At 43.8% G+C, this 24,037-nt stretch overlaps 1 protein-coding gene across 2 annotated transcripts; it reads right to left on the bottom strand.

Annotated features, from left to right (window-relative positions):
• Positions 1 to 1,913: 1,913 nt before the first annotated feature.
• On the bottom strand, positions 1,914 to 22,667 carry shdb (Src homology 2 domain containing transforming protein D, b). 2 transcript variants are annotated; one of them, XM_070832671.1, is made up of 8 exons: positions 22,482 to 22,667; positions 21,419 to 21,796; positions 19,338 to 19,488; positions 16,810 to 17,031; positions 8,296 to 8,373; positions 7,358 to 7,529; positions 5,555 to 5,674; positions 1,914 to 3,022 (listed from the first exon to the last, which is right to left on the bottom strand). In XM_070832671.1, exons 2-8 carry the CDS (start codon positions 21,746 to 21,748, stop codon positions 2,836 to 2,838), a joined length of 1,260 nt encoding a protein of 419 aa, XP_070688772.1. In that variant the 5' UTR covers positions 21,749 to 21,796; positions 22,482 to 22,667; the 3' UTR covers positions 1,914 to 2,835. The 2 variants fall into 2 exon arrangements, with proteins under 2 accessions (XP_070688772.1, XP_070688773.1); XM_070832672.1 differs by lacking the exon at positions 8,296 to 8,373.
• Positions 22,668 to 24,037: the final 1,370 nt, after the last annotated feature.

The raw sequence follows: 24,037 nt of genomic DNA, 5'->3' as shown, positions 1-24,037 counted from the left end.
TCCTAACATGTTCATGGCTCTGTGGTGATCACAGGTGTTCATTCCTGCAAGCCTGTCTGATGGATTACCAGCTGCTGTCACCGCATAATCGTTGACACCCCCCAGATCTGAAACACACATTCGGATTCTGATATGACAGCTGCACACACACACACACACACACACACACACACACACACACACACACACACACACACACACACACACACACACACACACACACACACACACACACACACACACACACACACACACACACACACACACACACTTCAAAATTTACACACACCAGAATCTTGGCATAATTCTGCGAGGATGCTGCCATTTGTTCCAGCCGACACAAATGTGCTTATAACAATATAGCTTTGTATGAGGTATCCTTCAGTCTACTGGAAACTAGCTAATAGAAATAAAGGGAAAAAGCACAGACGAGGTAAGAGCTATACAAAAGCCAGAGAAATAGGAGCCTGATATTTGTTTGATTTTACACGCTGCACTGCCACTGTCGTTATTATTCATATCCCTCCCCAGGGAGCCTTGTTTGAAAAATGGGACTCTAGCAGCCCCCCCTCCATGTCACAGTCTCTCTTACACTCACAAACACCCACACATGCACACACACACTTATTTGGAGTCTTGTTGGGGATGTACAGGCAGGCAGCGTCTCCCTTCTCCGCCCTCCTTCCCCCTTCCCTCATTTCCCTCCTTCACTCTTTCTCCCCAATAGAGAGTGATCCAGCCCGTCTCCCCTCTCCGTCACGCGGGTAATCAGCCTCCACTATTTCATTTGGCTCAGTAATGAAAGCAATCCCAGTGCTTTTCACTGCAGCACAGCCCAAATAATGAGGGCTGCCTCACCCCCCTCAGCCACACCTCACCCCCAGTCCTCACCCTCTCCTTCCCAACCCTGTTGTTAATGGATGAAGGAAAGCAAATGTGTGCAATTTGAGTGTGTGAAGGGTACAATCTTGCCAAGTCCTTTGTGTCTCTTTTTCTTTTTTCTGGGTCGCCAATGGGTCTATTGTATAAAATATGATAAGCAATACTTTCTGAGGTGATTTCTCCTTGAATATAACACAGGACCAAAGGCATTTTTCATCTACATTAGCGACTCCATACCATGTTGTGACCACTCACAGGCTGCATGTTTACGAGTTGTGGAAACTAAAACAGCAAATGCCCCTTCACCAATTATTTTTGACTCATTTCTAGACGCCTGAAGAGGAAATAAAAAAAACACACAATAACAGTTTTTTCACAATAAATGAGAAAAAGGTAGACAAAGTCTGAAAATAAACATGATTTTGTGTAGCGGAATATAGTTGTTGCTATTTTCTACCACGATTCATCCTCAAATGTCTTGTGGGGGTCCCAGCCCCCCAGGTTGGGAGTCACTGATCTATAAAAAGATCTAAATGTAGAATAAACATGTTTTAGAAACAGTTTGAATACAGATGATGTGTGCTTCAGCACAGCATTTAAATTAAACATAGTCATCTTTTACTAGTGACAGAAAATTGCCACAATAATAACAATAATTACAACCCAGTCAATTGGATCAAGGAATAATTTATATCATTTCATTTTTTTTGTCATTTATCATATCTAATGGTGAGTTTGAAAGTGTTTGGAAGGTGTTGGCACCCCTCGAAAGCCAGCTTTTGCCACACGCTGCATCCACTGTCTGGATGCAGTGTGTGGGAAGCCGGGAAGCCATTCCAGATGGCAAGCGTGTAACGCAAATACAACTCACCGACCAGCATGTAACAACTTGGCCAGCTGAAAAATCTGCGCTCTAATATGTAGGAGGTGTGAGAACGTGGCCGACAATCACAGAGCTTGAGAGTTTGTTTGCAAGTGTTCAAGCTAAGCTAAGCTTTAAGTCAGAGAAAAGACAATGACAACAGTGACAGATTGCTTTTTAACAAACCCAGCATTGTCTGCCAAATGCAACGCAGGCAACCAACAAGAGATACAGGTCAGCAAGGTCAACACAAGTACCAATACAACACAGCTTCTCTGTTGCTTACGATGAACAATCAACAAGTAACAAGTAGATATGTCAAGCAAATCCTCAACATACAGCAGCATAACAGTACAGAACAGACTGGATGAAAATTAACAGGTGTGGCTTTGTGTAGAAAAGCATCTGAAATATAACTGCTGTTGGTAAAAAAAAACGTTATGTCTTTGAAAATAATGTTGTTTTTTGATTGGAAAATTCACATTTTCCAACACTTACAAAAGGGTTTCTCAAACCCGAGGATGAAAAAGATTTCTCATCTTATACAGTACAATTTATTGATCCTGGTGTAAACATCAGCAAAATGTGACTTGAGAGGTTTTCACCCAACAACAGCAATATTTTTACCAGTGTCAATGAGGTTTTTTTTTGTGGAACAGCAGTAATTAAATCTAAATCTTCTGTAAACTGGGGAATCAGTACATTCAGAATATACTCCCAGCTATAGCTCTTCTAACTTTGCATTTCAGTCAGCTGTGAAAGATATGTAATGCGGAAAGGGAAAATTACAGATGTCCTGAAGTCAGCCCCCTCGGTTCAGCAAGGCGATGAGAGAGAGGAGTTACAGCGTAGCCTAGGGTTCATGTGTTGCATTTCATATGAATTGATTCCCCCATGAGACACTTGGCACAGGTACGACAGCAGTGGTGGGTTAGGGCATTAGCCCCTGGGGTGCTGAATCATCAAGAAATAGTCCAGTCCAACAAGAGGAGGGAACTGGTGCTCGGCTGGGAAGCTCCCATCAAACATTCAAGTTTTAAGTGTCTGATCACAATGAAATCCAAGAGGTCCACGAACAGCATCAGGTTCAGTCAGAGTGTCTGCACCAGCACGGGGAACAGCAGAGACAGGTGCTCGGCACCTCGGATCGGGAGTTTGTGCGTGGTGTAGAAGTGAATGACCTCTGGGATGGTGTCAAACGGAGGGCTGTTCTGCCCCAGCACGTACTTGCCGTCTTTGTACTGGGTGAACTTCATGTGCATAAAACCCTGGCAGCTCCTGTGGGTAAAAAACAGGAAGAATGGATTGAGAAAGGATGGAGACAAAAGAAAAAGAAAGAAGCAGGAGGGATCCAATGTGAAAGTGAAAAAGAAGTGTGAAGGAGAAAAGAGGGATGGCGTGAAATGTGGGGCACATAAAACATCATGCAGCCTTCCACACATTTTGTCATATAATGACAGCCTGGATTTATATTCACTTCTTTTTCCTGCACTTTGAGGAGATGATTCTAACTAAGATTTAACACCATGTCACAAATTATGACGCAAAGGACATTATGATGGATGAATGAGTGGCGTAATAGCACACAGAGGGACAAAGCCAGAGAGAGTGAGAGAGAAGAACGCCGGACTGTGAAAGTGGCTTGGCCGAGAGACCCACATTGGTTCCTTCCCTTTAAGTGCCAGACAACCATGAAGGGCTTCCCCTTTAAGAGCCAGTCAGCCAGCCATGATGTATGTCTAATTATAGAAGCAGAGGGAAAGAAAAGGGCTGAAAGTGGTCACCATAATTGTCATTGTTCTAGTAAACCAAATTAAATTTTAAAGAGCGGTGAGCCCAAAAACGCTCACTGTGACTACAAACAGCCAAACAACAGGCAGTTTATGACCGTCCCACTGGCCTCCAGAGGACTGATGCTTCATTACGTCAGAGCTCAGTTGATAGTGTGCTTTCTTTCAGCCCTGTTTGTTTTGGGGACCCTTTGTGTCTCATGGTACAATAGAGCCTACCAGCAGTGCTCTTTCATAAATATTCATGTTGGTTTCAACAACCTTCATCATTCCTCCCATTGTCCACATTACTGCGTTATCTTAATATAGCGTAGATGTGGTTCACTGATTGTAATTACTCAAGCTGTCCGTGCTGAAGGCTATATTGACATCATGGCGGCCATGTCAGTGTCCTACAACAACCAGCAAACCAATCACAACATCCTGATAAATATATAGATACCTAAATTCCTTTCCATTACAACCTTGCTTTTGTAGTTTTGGCTGCCGTTTCTAATAAGTTATGATAACACTGTAGTCACCAAAGCAATTGCTGATAGTATTGCTACAAGTCCAAGAGGTAGGAAACACAAGTGATCTGATCTGATCTCATAAGAAAAGTCACTGGATTAAACATATCATCTAAACCACCGTTGTTTTTTGTGCAACTTGTTATTGTCCTTGTTGCACCTCGTTTGCAGTCATAAATCCTCTTCAGGCATACAACACAAACAAGAGTGTGTTTATACATTTCAGTAAATGGCCATGATGCAAAACATCTGACACAAGATTAAACTCAAGGGTATTGTAGTCCAGTGGCAAGTGTGGACCACAAAGATGGAGGACAGGGGATGCAATATATGAGACAATGAAAACGGACACGCATTTAAAACATTGGGCACATTATGACTTAAAAACTACACTGAGTTTACCAAAAACACTGGTAATAGTGACTCATTGCACAGGAAACTAAGACAGGTCAAAGTAGGTCAACATCTTAACTCCACCATTCGCCTTCAGGTTTAGCTCATCAGAAGCTTTTTTTAAAACCTGTATCATCCGACTGCTCTTGTTTCTCCTCCCATCTGACTTCTTTTAAGCAATATTATAATCATTATTATTACCATTGATTAGAATGAAAAAATAAAGGTTGAATGAACATGAAGTTTCTCTCTGAGCTGATTAAAGAGCTGAGTGGCTTCAACTGTTCAGACTGTGCCGTGTTTTCCGTTGTTAGTTGATAGACTTTGTAGTTTTTGTGGAGTTTAGATACACGACTTCTTTCAAACCCTACACGCTTTAGCTGTGGAATCAGTGCCAGTAGCGACCCTGTTGCTTAAGAAAATGTGCAGTGTGTGTGTGTGTGTGCATGTGTGTGTGTCAAAGTCACTCTACTCATGTAAATGAGTAATGCATGAGCTTGTTTATATGTCAGCACAACACAGTGACACTCCTGCCCCCCCCCACCTCCCTCCCTCTTCCCTTCCTGATTTCCTCTTGTGTGGCCCACAGACGGTGATTCATATTCATTAGTGATTACGGGGAGGACGATGTGTGCAGTGAAGTGTGCTCTACCTGCCTGATTACCACTTAGTGTGCCCACTGGGGCCAAAGAGAGAGGCCACAGAGAGGGGCCAAGGATGGGGTGAGGACAGAGGGATGATGGGAGAGCTGAGTGAGGCCAGGACGATGGATCATGGTAATTACAAGGGAAAGATTTGACCAGATAAGCAGTATTGTGCCCTGCAAATGAGTATCGGGAGAGGAATCAGTGCGGCAGTGATCTTGAGTGGGGGTGATAGTTGATGGGAGGGAGGGAGAGACAGGGGGAAGACAGATGGAGAGGTGTGGAGGCTGCGATATGAGATCAGTGGCTCAGGTGGCTTCACACACACCTTGCACACATTCTTGAGTCGCATGACAGAAAAAAAAGAGAAAGTGGAATTAAATTGTAAAGCTGAGAGCTCAGAGAACGACATTGAGGATGCCGAGGTGTTTGCTAGTGTGTTTGTGTGCATGCGTGTGCACGTCCAAGTCTTACCGTAGGGACAGGGAGTAGTCAGAGCGGTTGGTCTGACTGTTCCTAACCAGGTAGCTGCACTCTTTACACAGCGTTAGAAGAGACTCTGCCTCCGAACGCGACAGTGAGCCGTGGTACCACCTGATCGACACACACACACACACACCACAATAAGATATTGTTAAAGTGTCAATGTCGAGTGTCATTCCAACATATTTTTACACCTTCTGCTGCTGTATGTCAACATTGGCAAAGAAACTCTGTAGTATGATCTTATTGATTTGATACCACAAGCTGATAATTACAGCAATACATCTCAAGATTAGACACTATGTAACTCCAAATAAGAAAATGCCCTTTTGGCCTCTATTTTCATGATAAATTGTCATTAACAGTCTGTAACACCATGGCGGGGTGCTCTTGCTTTGAGCTTTCATACTCTGCTGCGGGTCTTTTATCAGCACATGACCTTGTACATCATACTCAAACTCAGTTCTAACAAGAAAGAGTCTACAGCCATGCTAGCAGCTCTTGAGCTACATGCTCTCAATGACAATGCTAACATGCACATAGATAGAAAGCAGGTAATGTTCACCAAGTTCATCATCTTAGCTTAGCATGTAAGTACGCTAATATTTGATAATTCATACAAAAAACGGAGTACACTTAAGATTTATGGGGTTTTTTATTTGTTTCTGAGGTGTTTTGTCATAAGGTATTGGGCAAATAATGACAAATTATTTATTTATTATTATTATTTTTTCAGAAAGGCTGACTAACATTACTCCTCATACAGCCATGCCTCTAGTGGTGCTACAATACCAGGACATGACTTGGCCGGGTGTCCTGAATGCTACAGGTTGACACCATTTCTCTGTTTAAAGCAAACCTGAAGGAAACCACGAAGCTTATAACAGCGCTTACGTGATCATCTGGATGTAATGGGGCATAATAATGAACTGCCATCCTCAACAGAATTTGTGCACATGTAGGTGTTTGAGTACAACACTGTGTGTGTGTCATGTGTGCGCCCATGTGCCTGTGTGCTTAAGGGGTGTCATGTGCCTGGATTTCATTAGTAAAACAGCCTTTTATGTGCAAAGAAACGGCACATAAATTACACCAATGATGTCTGGAATTAGAGGACCAAAGTAAATGTGTGTTTTTAATGTTCTGACTTAATTAGTTTTTATTTTAACCTTTTGCAGTTCTGTAAGCTCTGATGAGTGCTGCTTAGCCAAAACACATAACTGTTTTGTTTTAATGTGTTCACACCCTTAATAGATCAAAGTGGCACAGTAAAATGGATTTTTGGCTTAATTTGTCAGATATACAACCCTCTTCTCTCTCAAATATTCAAAATCACTTTTATGACAATGTATGATGAGTGTATGTACATGACAGTCATGCAGAAACATTTCCAGCCAATTTCCAGATTAATAGGATGTTCTAATTTTCATCAGAGTAATGCAGATTCTTACTCTTTACTGTACCTGGATTGCTCCATGTGCAAATATTTTACCTTGCACAGCATTGTGGGTACAATTTGAAGTCATCTCATGTCATTTGTAGGACCAGTAATATCACTGCCATTTTTCTTCTTGGACAGTAATGTCTTTATCCTGTATTATATTCAAGGTAATTCAATTAATGGCAAAAAAACACACTCAATCATTATCTGTCTAACTGAATTATCTAACTGAGTACCAAAGCATGTAAGCTTCTTAATGTGATTAAACCTAAACTGGAGTGTGGCCTTGACACATAGCAACTGATATGTCTTAATGTAGCTCCTGTGGGTTTAACAGAAAACCGCATACATACACCTGCTTTTCCAGAGGCAGACTAGCATCCACTCTCTCCCCCACCATGTTGTGGCTTTCCTGCATTCGAAACTTCATCCCCCCTCCTGCTAGCGGGCTGGACCTGGGCCCTGGAGCACGCAACCGCTCTGTGGGCGACGAGGAGCGGTCCCACTCAGCGCCGTCAAACTGCACTGTTGGCAGACGAGGACAGAAAAAGTGAGTCACAGTTTTTACGCAGTGCTATGATCAAAAGGGATTAAACCTCACAGTCAGGCTTGGGTAAACATTAAACATCCGGCTATTACAAAACCACGCATGCACCGCAGAGACCTTGCATGGATGGGTCGGACTAGAGGACAGCAGGTCCCGGTGTGACAGACTGCAAAACTATCAGCATCATCAAAATAACCATCATCAACATTTTTATGAGTCCACGGGGGCAGATGGAGGCAGGAAGCTGGCGTCTTTCCTGGTTGGCTCTGGTGCACGGCTTTGTCTTCCACTTCTACTACACTGCAGATTTTGTGATATTAACTATACTGATGCTATGCTGGAGCAAATCAGATGCACAGACTGTGTTATTTACCCCCTTTGAGCCTAATTTTGGCGAAATTCAATCTACAGAACTTGTAATTAAACATTAAGTGCACCACAGCACTACTAAGCACTCTGACATGAGCAAGCCAGACATCCTCATTTACAGGGAGCTTTTCATGCATGATAAATGCAAGAGGGAGTGCTTTAAGCCCATAACACCAGACAACCCAACAACCGCAGCAGGCAGGGAGAGATGCAGGTGGTGCAGATGCAGGCCGCGTGGGGGTTGAGGATGGAGGTAGAGTAGATGAGGGGCAACAGTTTGGGTCACAAAGGTCAGGGTGACTGCATATGGGTGTGTTTGGGGTGATGAAGGAGGGCGGGGAGGGGAGGGAGGTTGTGTTCAGGGTGAGGGGTCACCTTGCTCTCTGACAGGGGGCTCCTCCTCCAGCTGACCCACTGGGGCAGGCCAGGGCAACTCCGACATCTCCCTCATTTCTAATAGAGGGGAGAGGAGCGGGGAGAAGGCGAGAGAAAAAGGGAGCGACACAGTGAGAAAACAGCAGATGGGTCTGAAGTTAACTTAAGGAAGATGTGTGAAAAAAGGGATGATTAAGAAGTGAGGCTGAAATCAGGTCTTAGTGTGAGGAGGAGAGTGGAGGCGAAAAGTGAGATGTGGAAGAGGTGGAAGAAAACGATATGGTGTCATGAAATGTTGTTAACTATACCTCCTGTCATGAAGAGAAGTAATATACTCTACCTCCCATCTCCTTGCTTCATCACACTTGTGGAAAAACATAGTCTTAGTGTTTCAGGCCCTGTATTTGCAATCATTTATCACGTGAGATAAGACTGAAGAGAGCAAAGAAGATGAAACAGAGCGGACAGGAGAAGTAAAAGGCTGCATTATTTATAGACATCTGAACGAATCCACTTTAAGAAATTGTCTGGTAGCAGTAGACACAATGAAAACAAAAACGTGACTTCTTGTGCACTGCCACCCACAGTGCAGTGAGACTGAGGAGCATGGGGACAGAATAATGCTCCATTCACTGTCCTACCTACAGGAGGAGAGTGGCAGAAGGTGCACTGTGAGACAGAACTGAAAATAGCTCATTATCTACCATGGCAGGCAACAATCTACTGTAGCAGTCATTACTGCAGCCCAACACACACACACGGACACACGTACATTATGAAATTTGCCAGTTCCACACCGTACATTGAGCTCCTGCTCAGTGCAAAACCGGATTACAAAACAAATAAAAGAAAAGAGGGGTGACGTCTTAATGAGCCGACAAATCCAAAGACCCCCCAGGCCCGCGACATCAAAGGCCATTTGAATAGGCGTTTGGAGAGAGACCCAGGCTGTACATACATGCCTCTCTCCCTCCCTGGTTAATTATTGAGCAGGCAGACACACTCCGCCACTTTCTCTGGCTCTCTGTGAATTATTGATGCATGGCGCAGTACAATGGCCCCATCTGGAGCGGGCCGCACCACCGCTAAAGCCAGGATTAAAGTGTGGCCTGGCACCCCTCAATGGGAGACATGCACGCCAACACACAGGTCCACACGCACACAAGCACACCTGACACTCCGAAACAACACCACCGCCACACTGTGCTGCCTGCCCGCTCGCCACCACATCACATTTCACACCTCTAATTCTCAAGAAAAACTGAGAGAGACACATGGAAAGAGAGAGGGGTGTAAATGAGAAGCACACAAAAGCAATGAAGGGTAACAAGAAAGCAGAGAGAGAGAGAATAGAGACAGCCGAGATAATTTATTACAGATCAAAAATGTGCTCAGCTATCTGGGCGACAGATAAGCTCAGGTATTGGTGTTACACAGGCGGAGGAGAAAATCCCATCAAGATCCCTGTCCTTCAGTGTTTGGGTGGCTGTTATACCACTTAACAAGTCATTCTGTCTAGTATTCCTAAATCTCAAAATTATATTTTCCCACCTCCAAAAAAGTGAAAAAAGAAATCTGCCAAAGGTGGTGAGATGATTTCTGTTGTTTCCATTGTCTAATCCTGATGGCTGCTTTTTGATTTGGACATGGACATTTAAAACAGTACCTGTTTCACTTATCTTGATCAACTCATAATAAATCGATATAAGGCTAATCATTCAACTAATTCCTCAATTAAATCCTGTTCTTTTAGACCCAGAAGAACAGGATTTATTCCTAGTTTTCTTCTCTCTGTCATAGCAGGTAGTCATCATGCGTTCATCCTGCAGCTAAGCAGTAAATACCTTCCTGATTAGATGAGCAGAATGAAAACAAGTAGATGACTGGATCCTAAAGTCCAAGATAGAAACCTTAATGCTTCTGAAATAACAAGATAATGTCACTGAAACAGTCTGATTTGCACAGTAAATTGAATTCATCAGACACATAACAGATTTTTGTGTCTCTCCAGCTTACAATGTGACTTGCACACACACACAAAAACACACAACAGAGACAGCCAGCAGCGGCCAGACATCAAACAGACAGCAGTACTAATGTTTTTTGTCCTGTGCTTCTGTCTATGTTTGGGTGACTGCTCAGTCTTTGTACGCTCACAATCTAGCTCAGGGATTTGATGTGAAATGCTGTTAAATGGGCTGCTAGTTAATTGACAGTATCTCCTGATTTAAAACGTCGTTTCCTGAAGCCACAAGATGAATCTTTCTACTGCCTGTAAGAATATGTAAAGATGTCTTTATCAAGAAATCAATATGCACAAATATTCATATTAAAACCACAGACTTTTCCTTAGATTTAGGATAACCCACGTAATAACTCCTAAACCTGCAGGATCTATCGGGCAGACTGGTGTATTTCTATCTGGGAGTAAGATCGGAACGTTGGCGGCTCTTTCCACTGCAAAAGGCTGAACACACACACCATCACACACACAAACCTTCCCTGAGCTCCTCACTCTCATAACAAAAGGCTGAATACTAAGCTAACACACACACACAATCACGCAATCACACCATGTCACTCATTCACTGGAGGGGAACATCTGGCTTCCATTCACTTCTAATGGGAACCTGTAGATCCGTCATACGTAGGCGGCTGTTGGAGCTCTGCTTTGTTCTCCAATACAAGACAACGAGACACGCTAATGGTTTACGGACAAAGGCCCGCCCACATCAGTGCTCACAGCCTATATTCATGATTTGTGCTTAAAATCCACTACTCTGTATTCATTACATACGGTAAAACAAAGGAGCCTGTTTCTCATCAATTCAGTCTCCCATTTTAACTCCACTGATGAAACAGGTGATAGTAATTCAGTAATTTGTGGCCTGCCAAATCCCATGTGTGTGGCGTCTCAACTGCCTGCTGACAATTACTAGAAATTATCTGAGGGGGAGGCAATGACCAGACATGGTTTTGTGTTGCATTCAGGACACATTGACATGAGTGACGGATAGCTGACTTTTCAAGCACACCAGCTGTTTTATGTGTCCTTGTAGCAAAGGAGGAGCAGATAAAGACAATAGAACAGCGTCATTAGACCCATTAATGAAGACATCTGTTTTTCAAAGAGCCCTGGCATCCCATCCTCCCTCCACACACAAAGACCTTCTGCCGGGCAAAATGGCCCCCATAAGGATAGACGATTAACACCTTATGCCAGTGAAGGGGGAAAAAAAATACATTGCACACAAGTTGATATTGAAAGCATCACAGAATTATTGACAATCTTGTCTGCGTATCCATTTTCCAGACTCTTATTATATCCATTTTTCTGTGGCTTCATGCTGCTCTCAGTCTTTCTCTCTGTATTGAACACTACTCTTTTTTCCTCACCTCCCTTTCACCTCTCTTTCTCTAAGTGGGGCATTATCTCTCTTTTCATACTCCCTTGCTCATCTCCTTTCTTGCCCTACTCTACTTCCATCATTCCCCCCCCATCTCTCATACTGGTCGGCAAAAGGGAATCACGAATGATACGCCTTTTCATTAATGTCAGTAAAGGTTCACGCTGAAGGAGAAAAAGAAGCTGTGAGCAGCAGGGGAGATGGGTGGGGGGGGCAAAAGAGACGAAATGTGACAAAGAAAAAAAAGTGAAGAGTAAAAGAAAGAGAGCGCTAAGAGCTCTTCCACTGTGCCAGTAAATTGATGGAGAAGCTGGTCAGGTGCCTCCGGGGCCTGCTTAGAGCAACAGAGAGCAGCATCACACCAGAAATGGAAATCTCATTTTCTTTTTCCTTTTTTCAGCGTTCACGTTTGTCTGCATGCACACAAACACACAAACATACAGTTTTATTCTCCTGCAGGGACATAAAAACAGAATAGCTCAGGAAATCTTTTCCTATCCTTTCAAGTACTAACCAGGCACAACACATACACACACCAACCATCTGTCAGGGTGTCCTTGCAAACTTTTCTAAACTGAATCTTTACTTCTATATACAGTGCTATTTACACAAGAATAGATTAAGTAATCTAATGCTCTGAATATGTTTCAAATTATTATTTTTATTATTATTATTTTATTAATTGTTGATTGATAAAAAAAAAAAGACTCTACAGTCATGCTGGCGGCTTTGTGAAGCTGCTAAAGCACTGGTGTGGTTTGAGCTAAATGCTAACATCAGAATGCTCAGAACTGACAATATTAATATTTACAATGTTTAGCATGCTAGCATTTGTCCTAAATGCAAAGTACAACTGAGGCTGAGTTTTGCAGATGATTGGTCACAAAAGTAAAATTGGAATGATAGCACTAGATGAAAAGTGAAGGGAGAAAGTTATTAAAATTCATGCTGAAGGTGACATGAAATTGTTCTAAATTTCATGACAATCCATTCAATAGTTGTCATGATATTCCACTCAACAGGATACCATAAATGGCAAACTTTGGAATAACACAAACATAATGTATATAAACGACAATGAACTACTCAGATCCCAAGGACACACATTTCAATGTATCTTTTAATGGCTTTTTGTGCTGCAAAGAGTATCTGACCCAATAAAAAAACAAACTTTTTGTCCTGCGTTTAGGACACATTCATACTGAGGCGCTTCCCTGTACAGCCCCTGTCTTTTGCTGTTGCCTAATGAGCAGCTGCATTGGAACAAGTGGAGGATAAGTACTTTACTCAATGGCACCATGATAGTAATTGCTAGGGGTGGCAATGTTATTCATTCATCTTCCCCGTCCAGATTTCCAGCTGATTTGCGGTTCTCATCATGGGCCCACTTGTTCACCTTCAGACCCCTATCATCTGCATCAAATGGCTCAAAGCTACGGACTATAAAACTTACAAACATGAAACACCTGAAACACCAATTCATCTGCTCATAAGGTTTGGCCATAAGATAGATAATGAGATTGTGCCTTTCATTAGCACACTAATTGGTGGTGAATGGCTGCAAGGCTACTATCACACTGTTGGACTGTCTCTTGACTTCCAGGAATGAATAACTACTGTAATTTGAGCTGGGGGGTAGTGACTGGTGACAGCTTATAATTAAAACCCACCGGACTGAGAGGGACCCGTCACCTCCGACCCCTCAGGTAGTGGCGGGCTCACCCTCACAGCTGGCTAAAGTGGACTCTGTGTCCACTGGAAAATAAATAAAAATCTTTGAAGGCAAGCTTATTTTTGATACAAGTCGAAAAATAGCCACGACATGCAATATTCACTCAGGCGATAAAGCATGGATAAGTTGTGAAAATCATAATTAGAGAGATTCTGTTTAGAAGTGCTTGCATGAATGCAATGCACAGTAATCCACATACAATATTCACCAGAAATCCTCCCTAACCCCTCTACACCCACACGCTAATTTGTGCCAACATGCACACAACCTCCCCTCACCCTTGAATTAGCTGCCTGATAATCAGAGCTGGAAAACCTAGTTGAGAATCTATATGTGTGTGTGTGTGTGTGCGTACGTGTGTGTGTGTGAAGGTGATGATGCGAGGCTGCTGGCAGATTGCGATGCCCCCCTTTGCCCCCTGTCGCGGGTTATCTGAGTGAGTGTGTCACATCTACAGGGAGGGAGGGCAGTGGGGACAGCCCTGTCACCGCTGCTGCGTTGGTGTATATATGTGTGAGAGAGTGCGCCTGTGTTAGCGGATGACTGATTGCACCCTGCTACAATGGCCCTGACTCCCCCTCCTCTCCCTTCGCCTCACCTCTCTACAGCCCCCGACCATTAATTCTCCTCAAGGCCCCTCCCCTCTGAAGCACTGGGCCTCAACAAACACACACTGAGCTGCCACCAAACATACCATAACCTTGAATGTTCTTTTCTATTTCTCTACAGCCAGCTTTCTCTACAGCCTCTCTCTCCATTTTCTCTCTCTGTCCATCTCTTTCTCATACCTCCTCCACATCTCTTTTTTTTCCTCCTCCCATCTTTTCCATCTCCCTCTCTTTTTCTGCTCCATCCTAGTCCCCCCCACCTCTCCCCTCCCTCACACGTGAGCCGTGCCTAGCAACGCTGAGTGGGTCTGGGAATATGGATTAAATGTGAGAATGGAAAATACTGTTTGTGTGTTTACACTTCAGTGCTTTGGTCTGGTCTGACAGACAGCAACGCCAGAGTGCTGACTCCAAATGGAAAAAACAAGGGGTCGGACAGCTCAAGCTGCACAAGCGTTTTCCTCCACTACGTCCTCTAATGGTGCTGTAAGCGCTCCTCTGTGGGAGTGCATACTGTATGTGGCACAAAGAGGGAGAGCTGGAGAGGAAGAAAACGACACATAAAGCAGGAATGAGTGCTAAGTAGGTGAGAGGTGATATTGGCTTTTAAATTAACTGTCCTGTGCCTCCTTTTGAAATCATCCCCACTCTCGAATAAGTTACGGTGTCTCTTTGCTGCTCCTCTGGCTAATGTGATTTGAGCATGATCGCGGTGTGAATGAATATGTCTGTGTGTGTATGCCCAGACAATGGAGCGCTGACCATCACTCTCTTATTAGCACTGGATCAGTCACGCACATGTAGGCATGTAATTAACTGAGAAGAGAAGGGGGGCAGACAGGTCGGGAAGAGGGAGGAGAGCGGGAATGAGGGGGGAGTGCACACCAGGCAAGGTTGATTTATTATCCCATCACCTTGACCTTGCTGACTTGGAGATGCAGCTCAATTAAGCCAGCTTGGCCTGGCATGCCTTAGACTGATCCACTCCTAAATGACCTATCAGTCTGATTCTGTTTCTCTTTAACTCTCAGTCTCTCTTACTTCTACCTCCCTCCAACTACATTCAATAGATGTAACATACGGTAACGTTCACCATCACTGCAACTTTTCTAATTTATTTTGTTTTTCAGCTTTTTACCACGGTACAGAATATAGAAATAAATTAATGACACCACTGTCTTTGTGACTGTGTGACATTGATAAGGGGCTCTCAAAGGTTTGATAACCGAGAGCCAATTTCAGAAGCCAGCATGAGATTGATGGACGCACAGGAAAAATACACGCATAGGTCAAAATAATTCCAAAACCAATCATTTATTTAACAAACATTAAGTTGCCAGCAAGCTTCCCTAATAGAGAGAAAGAGAGAGAGACTTTCACTGTTGGTAGCTTATAGGAGCTGAGCTGTAGGATCACAATAACACACCATTAATATTACGTTGTTGTTGTTGTTGTTAGTGTTAAGTCGCAATAGTTTTGAATTCTTTAATGCTGTCTGGCGCCATCCTCGTCTCCATCACTAACTTCAACAAACAGCACTAGCATTGATGACCGAACGTAATTCCCGTGGTGCCATTAGTTGCCATGCAACCAGTAGCTTCTACGAGATGTCATTCCTGACCCGACAGGTGCTTGTTAGGGGGGCGCAGTTTGACGCAGCAGCCGAGTGGTGTTTTATACTGCAGGCTGGTGAAAGTAAAAAGATTGAAATGAAGCATGACTGATTGAAAAATAATGCATGCATTTCATGTCATGTTCAAGATACGTACAAAAATTTTCTTTGAGAATCACTGTTCCATATGTACATCAGTGCAAATTTAAAAAAAAAATTTGAAAAACTGCAGATATGATGATTATGTCTGATACACTGCAAACTTTCTTTTTATGTCAACTGTATCTCTTTCATGCGCGCACACACACACACACACACACACATTTCAGAGGTTGTCATGACTGTGGTCTGTCATATGTGTGAGAGCAGGAAATCAATAGTAACCAGAAGGTGTTTAAATGCAGTTAAAGTGCCAGAATGATATGTGTCATTGGAGCTGAGACAGTGAAGGTCACAGCACTCCGTGTCCAAAAGGCTTTGGAGATGGGGGGGGCAGACACTGCATTAAAGGTCAGGACAGTTAGATGAGTATTTCACCATGTAGATCAGCAGCAGGGCTCTCTGTGTGGGATGTGACCTTTAAAGCAGCCCTTTCTGAGCCTGGTCTTAACCATTTTCACCAATTCTGAATGATTACCTTTCTGAAAAAAGGCATATTTTATGAGATACATTGTTGGTTTTGCTTGACATCCAGAAACTGTAGGAGCTGTCGGTACAGTAAGTGGTAGGAATTCATTGTTCGAGGACACTTGAACAATGACACTCAATACAATGGATGATTGCCAATATGGGGGCTTTAAACTGGGTGTTTAGTTTAAAATACTTCTTGCAAATTGGTTAGCTGTCATAAATGTCACAACTGCAGTTTTGTCTTTTATTGATTGAGCCTGACAGCGGGAATCCAGAAGAACCAACAAAGTATGAGCAGAGGATGGGTTAGGCAATGAGGTGGTTTACTCACTCTTAAAACTTGTGAATATATATGCAAAATAGCCATTGTGAATACAAAATGAAACATGATTTCACAGCTCCATAGCCTAACCCTGGACTACAAGAAAACATATAATATACATATTATATAATTTACTTGTGGGCTTTGTCAGTCCATTTTTGTTGACTTTAGTATCAGAGCACTGCCATAATTTTTCCAGGTACCTGCAAAAGCTTTGGAGATGTGATCCTTTTTCCATTCCCAGGGTTGATCATACTCATCAGCCGGTCTCTCGTCATCTTGCGGCAGCCTGCTGCTCTCCTTGCCCTCCTCCTGAGGTTCCCCGTATAACAGACCTAGGCGCCTGCTTTGTTCGTCTTCATACGGGGTGTCATAGAGCTGCACCCCGGCCCGTGCCCGTCCTCCTCCTGGACCACGCTGCAGCTCTGTGGACACATGTGAAAAATTCATACCTAGATGCACATATGCTCACAACATTTCTAATTTTTCTTGGATGTGTCACATTTAGCCAATCTGCAAAAAAAACAAGCAACGATAAGAAATAGTATTTGCCAGCAGCGCTGAAGCTTACCTAAACACAGACATAATTCTGTTCAAGAAAGAAAGACAAAAAGCCTGTTGAGCTCTGACATGAGCAGAATTAGAAGAGAGAGACAAACGATGTTTGCACAGCTTGCTGTGGGCTCAGAATCTCATATAGGGGGGCTTAACAAGGCCTTGGGCTAGATGCTGAGTAGCAACACTGTAGACACCCAAGCCCCCCTTCTCTTGTCCATCCTGAATCCCAGCAGCAATCTAACATGGCTCACTACAGCATTGATGTTCCCTTGTTAGCATTTTCATCACTTTCTCAGTGGGTTCCAACCAAGAAATGTTTCTCAGCACCTGCAGCTGTTATGTGGAGACAAGTGTGGCTATGAGATACAAGGCTTTAAGAGTATTGATGAGAGCAAGAGAATGAAATCTGATTTTGTAATGCATCAATAGGAGACTCTAAGCTGCAGCACTAGCCATCAGCAATGATGCTTTGATATACTGACCTCAAAAATGTACCCTTTAGGAAAACAGGTGGTAGAGGAGAGGAAAAAATGGGGAAAAAATGAAATAGTAAGCATGTTTTGTGCACACAGCCAGCAGCCTTGCAAAGGAGATGCACTCACGTGAGAAGGGAGCAGGACTAAATGGAAGGGTTTGCTGGTGAAAGGCAGAGAAAAACTTTAACCTTCACACAACAACACACTGCTATCGGGCGGCAATGTAGTCACCATGGCGACCAAGTGGAAGCCCTGGGGAAAGGCCCTGAGGTTATGAAGAAGAGGGTGGAGGGGAAATGGAAAGAGAGGAGGAGCAAGGCGAAGGGGGAGAGGAGGTGGTGAGGCGACGAGCAGGAGGAGAAGGAAGGGGAAAAGGAAGCGGTGAGGAAGCAAGGGGAGGAGGGGGGGCGATGGGAGAGAAGGACAAGGAAGGGAGGCGGCGGGGGTGGTGGGGGGTTTGTCAGCGTTTGATGTTAAGTCATTGAGACAGAGGCACAGTGAGGCTGAACGCTGCTCTACCTGCGCTGGAAACCCGCAGTGTCAGTGGCAGCCTGGAGATGGAGAAGATTAAGGCAGAGAGATAAAAACAGGCATGAAGGAAATAAAATGAGAAATTCATAGGAAGCATAGTGGAGGGAAACACGAGCAGGGGAGAAAAGAAAATAGCTATTTGACAGAAAGGTGACAGAGATTGAAGATTGAGGGGACTGACGACAGGAAGGGCTCAGGAGCGTTTAGGCATATATAACAAAACTATAAGCACTGATGTTGTTTTTTTCCCTTAAAGTACAGTCTACAAAGCTCACAGGTGGCTTTTTTTTCCAAGGCCGGTCTCAGTGAGAGATAATTACTATTCCAATCTCGCATCTGTCTTTTGCCGCTCTGTTGTGTTTTTTAATGAGCACAGCAGACTAAGAGACAGACAGAAGAAAGCAGGCAGACAGACACCCCGGAGTGACAGGCTCAATTCAACATCAACGCAAGAGCTGTGACAATGCTTAGCTGAAAACCTCTGCCATCACCGCTGTGAATCTAATCTCTCCAATGGCTTCATCCAGCTGCAGCGAGAGGCAATTTTTTTTTCCAAGGTCTCTCAGCTGGGCAGGGAAAGGGATGCTCCATTCTGATATTACAGACTTCATCTGACCACCAAAAGGGCAGCCCAAGTGACAACGGAAGGGGCAGGACGTAAAATTTGCTAAAGGACAGAAAAGAGAGACAGCCAGACTCCCCTCAGGGCCGGGGAGAGCCCTCGAGATGAAGAGAGATAGAGAAATGGAGGAAGGGGAGGGGGGAGGCTTTTACACTAAATGAGTGGGACAGAGCAGGGAGAGAGCAAGGGAGAGGGGCAGACAGAGATGTAATAGGAGGAGAGACAAATGGAAAACGATAGATGTGAGCTAGATGATGTGGGAGAAAATCACAAGGGAGGCGGGAGGATCTGAGGCTGGATACTGGATAGACATCTCTTAAAAGGGGCATTTCGTGAGGCTGAGAGTGGACTCAGCCTGTGATAAACACAGTGAAGTGGACATTTTCAGCACTCTAGTGTAGAGCTGCCAAGAGTTTTTAAACTGTAATATTAACATGATTGTTTTTCTAACAAAGAACAGTAAAATATGGAGATAAGGCTCTATGATGAAAATGTGGCTCACTGAAATACTATAATGTTAATTAAGCAGTATAAGTCCACTGACCTGTTATGACCCGCTGGGCCTCATACGGTTCCATGTAGCCGTTGTTCTCACTGGAAACAGGTCCGAGATCAGGCTCTGGCCTGAGGTCCAAGCGAGCATCGAATGGGTCAGAATAATCTGTATCGCCTACCAACGGAGCCGACGGCACCACCTAAAGGACAAAATACACACTTACTCATGAACAAAAAAGGGGTTTTGCCACAGAACATCAACTTGTCCCCCTTAGAGATAGATAACTTTTTTTTTTTCTATTTAGGAAATAAAGACAAATAATTCTTACATGCACACATAAAGAGTTGAAATTTCAATCACAGGCTATGATGAGTTTGACTTTTATCCGGCATTTTCATATCAGCATTTTGTAGAAGCTTCACATCACACTTTTGGATGAAACCCTTGAATTTAAGCATCCTAGGTTTAAAGTGTTTTCTGATAATTAGGAGAATTCAGTCAGTAATAATTGTGTAAAAGCTAAAAAGGAAGGAGTGCTGCACAGACAATAGCTAATCAAGACCAGAGAAGGAGAGAGCGACATGACCCTCGTAACAAGCAATCACATCCTCACTGAGTGGAACGTTAAATATATGTTTGGTTGCTGACAGAATGCTTTTGGAGTATCATCAAGACACTAATTTGCACCTTTAGTGTGCAACATCACAATACCACACCAATGCTCTGCATATTTAGTAGCTATTTAATACAGTTCCCTCTTTAGACCCTTGAAGAGGGTAATGTATAATGTATCTTTGCTGCTACATTCAGGCTATATGCAATACAGCCAGAAATAATCCTGCATGTGGAAGATGTGTTTTGGGCTGGAGGGAGGAAGCACAGGGACTAAAGAGGGAGCTGGTTGGTTGGTCAAGAGCATTTGTTCCTTCATGCAGGCCCAGGAGGAAAACAGTGGTCAGCTGGCACTCTGACAGCTACAAAGGCCGCCATATGGTTACACAAAAACACTCACACACACACACATTTGCACATACCTACAAAACACACACACCCTTTGGCAAAGTGCTCTCTTCCCATCTCTCTCTCTCTCTCTCTCTCCCTCTCCCTCTCTCTGACAAAGGAACTCACTGTAGCAAGGCTCGCTTCCCAAATTCCAGCTAAACATGCATGCCCTCGCAAAATTACATCCTAATCCCTTGATGATTCTGCAACAGGTTACCTATCGATGCACAGGAATCTGCAATGTTAATTAGAGTGCGGCTGTTCCCACAGACCCTGGGAAAATTAATGAGAGCTGGGTAGAGCTGGGTAGAGAGGGGACCTATCGACTTGAGTTAAAGCTATTACTTCAATCCACTTCAGGACTTTTGCACTTGTAGCATTTTCCATGAGCAGAGTCATGGATTTTAACTGCAGCTACCCGGAAATACTCCTTAACTTGCTCAGCTGTGTTAATGTGAAGACCATTTCCTTGTAAAACCTTTGCTTCTGCTCCTGTCACTCTCTCTCTCAACATCTGGTTGCATTTTTTTCTTCACAGTGGCTGTGTATGTTTTCTACAGCACAACATGCACAGTAGAGCGAGGAGAGCACTGCAGTCCTGATGACACAAACTGCACCACAGGATAAATTATACCTCCCTGTGGCCCTTGGCATATCACCATACGCCGTACTGTATATGGCCCATAACATGTGCTCATGCGGGGCTCTCTCTCAGCTTGCAAAACCAAACCCCATTTATTATTTATGGAAGGACATAAACTCAAGGGACTGTGACCCTCTCCAACTCAATGGTCCGCTCAAGCCATCAATAATTCTTTCTTCCATCTCGGGTAGCGAATTAATGCGGTGCATGGGATGTAATGTGATTTATTTAAACAATGCATATTTGTGACACACATTACTAGTCACTTGCTTATGGAGTCTGATCAATAAAGCTGTCAGAGTGATGGAAATTGGGATGAGAGAGAGGTGGGAGAGTGTTTTTATCTGTCACTTGCCTTCCCTTCAACCCTCCATCTCACTTCCCTCCTCCACTTTGCATGACAGGAACCACAAAAATGTTTCATCGTCTGTTTTTTTGCTCTGAACACCTACAAAAACACATGCTGAGAAACTGAGGTTCTTACAGGCTCTTGTTGGTCCTCTAAAGAGACAGCACTGAGGAGGATCTTGGTGCGCCCGAGCTCCTGGGAGTCCACTTTGATCAGTCTGTGTTTGGGAGATTTCATGTCCACGCTGGATGTCTTCATGGGAGAGCCATACAACGGTGTGGCGGGGTCAGAGGTCCCACACTCACCCCTGGACCTGTTTTCGGAGTCCTCGTAGGGATCCTCAAAGTCCAGGTCCCTCTGGAGCCGGTAGGCTTTGAGGATCTCACTTTCTGTGTAGTCTGGTGTGGGCGGCTGGGGAGGCACCTTCTTGCCAAAGCTCAGGTAGTCTTTCAGCCACTTGGCCATCACAGCTCTGCTTCCAAATGTGCTGGTGTGAGGTGGAGTGGGAGGAGGCTGCGGGGGGGCACACAGGGACAGACATGTTCATTATTGCATGACCTTGTTTCCTGATGAGATTCACTGTGTGAGCTATGGATTGGATTCGTGCTGTGCGTTTTTCTGTTCTTGACAAGACAATCAAAAGATTTGAAAAAAAAAATAAAAATCCTATTACAAAAACAATATTAATCCACAGGTCATGATCCTCTTAAAGTATTTGTGCTGGATAACTTTCTCCTGATCACAGACCCACAATCAGACAGCGTTTCCCTGCACTCGTGACATTAAACTACACCAACAGCTGGGCTTTTGTTTTACGCAGAGAGCAATGACGTCTGGCATCTGGACTTTACCCAAAGGCTGCAATTACATTTCACACCCCTGCAATAAAGTCCAACATTAACACGCTGAGAGAAAAAAAAGGGAAGACAAAGACTGAAAGAGAATATCAGTGCAACGAGGAATCAAACACATCAAAGTTACAATACATTTAAATGTTGATTTTTAACTGATATGCCTTTTTTTTTTATTTGCCAAACATAAAATGCTGCACGTTTCGTTTTGGCACAGATTTCTTTGGAGAACTGTAAACGTAAGCTGAAAATAAGCTAATTCTAAATAAACTTCCACTCAAATCAGTCACCAAAACACTGGATTTAAACAGCAGTGAGCGCTGCGCTACGAAGCCACTCTCACTTACCAAACCTATTCAGTCCTTCAGCCACTTTGGAGTCTTTATTCCGCGTTTCTTCATGTCGATCACAATAAAACGACACAGAGCAGTGACTAAACCTTCCACTGTTGGCTGCTTTTATTCCACAAAAGGACAAGGAAAGGAGAAAAGGGGCAAAACAAGAGCGATCAAACCCGTCTGAGTTCCTCTGACGGGAAGCGTGCGAGTGAAGAGAGCGACTACGGCTCCGAGAGAAACTCAGCCGAGCGATTAAAGGGGAGGTGCTTCATTCCCTGTGGAATATCCACCTATTCCCTTTCGGAGTCAGCCGACCGCTCATTCACTGAAATATCTGCACATCTTACGGGGCTGCAACAAGAGACACATCTTCTTCACATTAACTGCATGGGGGGGAAACAAATGAAGAACACAAAGTGAGGGGGGGGGGGATCAGCTCAGCATGAATGTGCTCCCAAGATGTGCATTATTTATTAGCATGACATCACTGGAGAATTTTCCTCTTTTAGCTTCCCTGAAGGCTTTTGAAATTATTTTGCAGTTTTCCCTAAAAGAATAAAGTGTGAACAAAACTGTCAGCTGGTTCCACATGAAAGGTATGGTGGAATAGCAAAATCCTTTGGGAAACATGATTGGTGTTTTGGTGAAGTCTAGACAGAAGTGTAGACACAAAAGCACAACTTATCACAAAAACAAGATGACAAAAGCACTGTGCCTGTGCTCTCTGATTGAAAACTAGGCATTTTGTTGAGTGAGCGTTTCATTTCTTTTGTTCCATCCTTTTCGCACTCTCTCTGAGTGGGATTCATCCTCTCACAGATGTCCCATTATCCAGCGTCCAAGCTGGTAAATTGGATTGTGTGCTGCAGTGGGTAAGGCCATCTAAGTCTGTTAAGAGACCGTAAATGCTTCTGTCTTTACGACACTCATGAGCTCACTTTCTCCCAGAGGGCGGGAGACTGGATGAGGTCATTGAGCTAGAATCCACCCCCCACCACTATCACCACAAGCATCAACGCCATCCCATCAAGACTTTCATATCTTCCTCCTCCTGCCGGCCTGGTCCGTCTGCGCCAGTGTTCACCAAGTACCAGCTTCAGACCTTTGCAAGGTTTATGAGGGACATCTGAAGTCACTGAGAGTGTGTGATTGTAAACATCTTGCAGGTCCCTGCAGTCCAATTTAATTCAGTTACAGCGGTGAGGCTTTAAACTTTAAAACGGAATCAATCCCATGGCATCAGGTTGTAATAAAGGCCTGTCAAACCCTAAGATCTCCTGGGTTGAAATCCTGATTAATATCTCCTCCTCCTTTCTATCACCCTAGTAACCCCAGACATATGTTTTTTAAACGTTAACAGAGCAAAATAGTGGAAAATACAAAATAACAGTCACCACCACGTGGGAACAAGAGCAATATGTTGTTCTAAAGGTCTTATCTTCTGGGAATGAGATCCAGGCGTTCGCTGAGGTGATACAGATGTTGTTGGCACAACATAGGAACTTGATAAAAGATCATCTGAACAATATGTGGGGTCGTTGTTCCCATAAGATAATAACTTCTTC

The sequence above is a fragment of the Pempheris klunzingeri genome, chromosome 6 (assembly GCF_042242105.1).
Source record: "Pempheris klunzingeri isolate RE-2024b chromosome 6, fPemKlu1.hap1, whole genome shotgun sequence".
NCBI lineage: Eukaryota > Metazoa > Chordata > Actinopteri > Acropomatiformes > Pempheridae > Pempheris > Pempheris klunzingeri.
This window is presented reverse-complemented; position numbering and strand designations above follow the sequence as displayed.

What these genes read in the sequence shown, in the direction of transcription:
- shdb (XM_070832671.1), bottom strand. Translation starts at nt 21,748, where the DNA reads ATGGCCAAGTGGCTGAAAGACTACCTGAGCTTTGGCAAGAAGGTGCCT. An exon ending in GCCCCCTGTCAGAGAGCAAG is followed by an intron (nt 7,530 to 8,295) that starts GTGACCCCTCAC and finishes GTCTGCCAACAG; the next exon opens with TGCAGTTTGACGGCGCTGAG. An exon ending in GACTACTCCCTGTCCCTACG is followed by an intron (nt 3,023 to 5,554) that starts GTAAGACTTGGA and finishes TTTTACCCACAG; the next exon opens with GAGCTGCCAGGGTTTTATGC.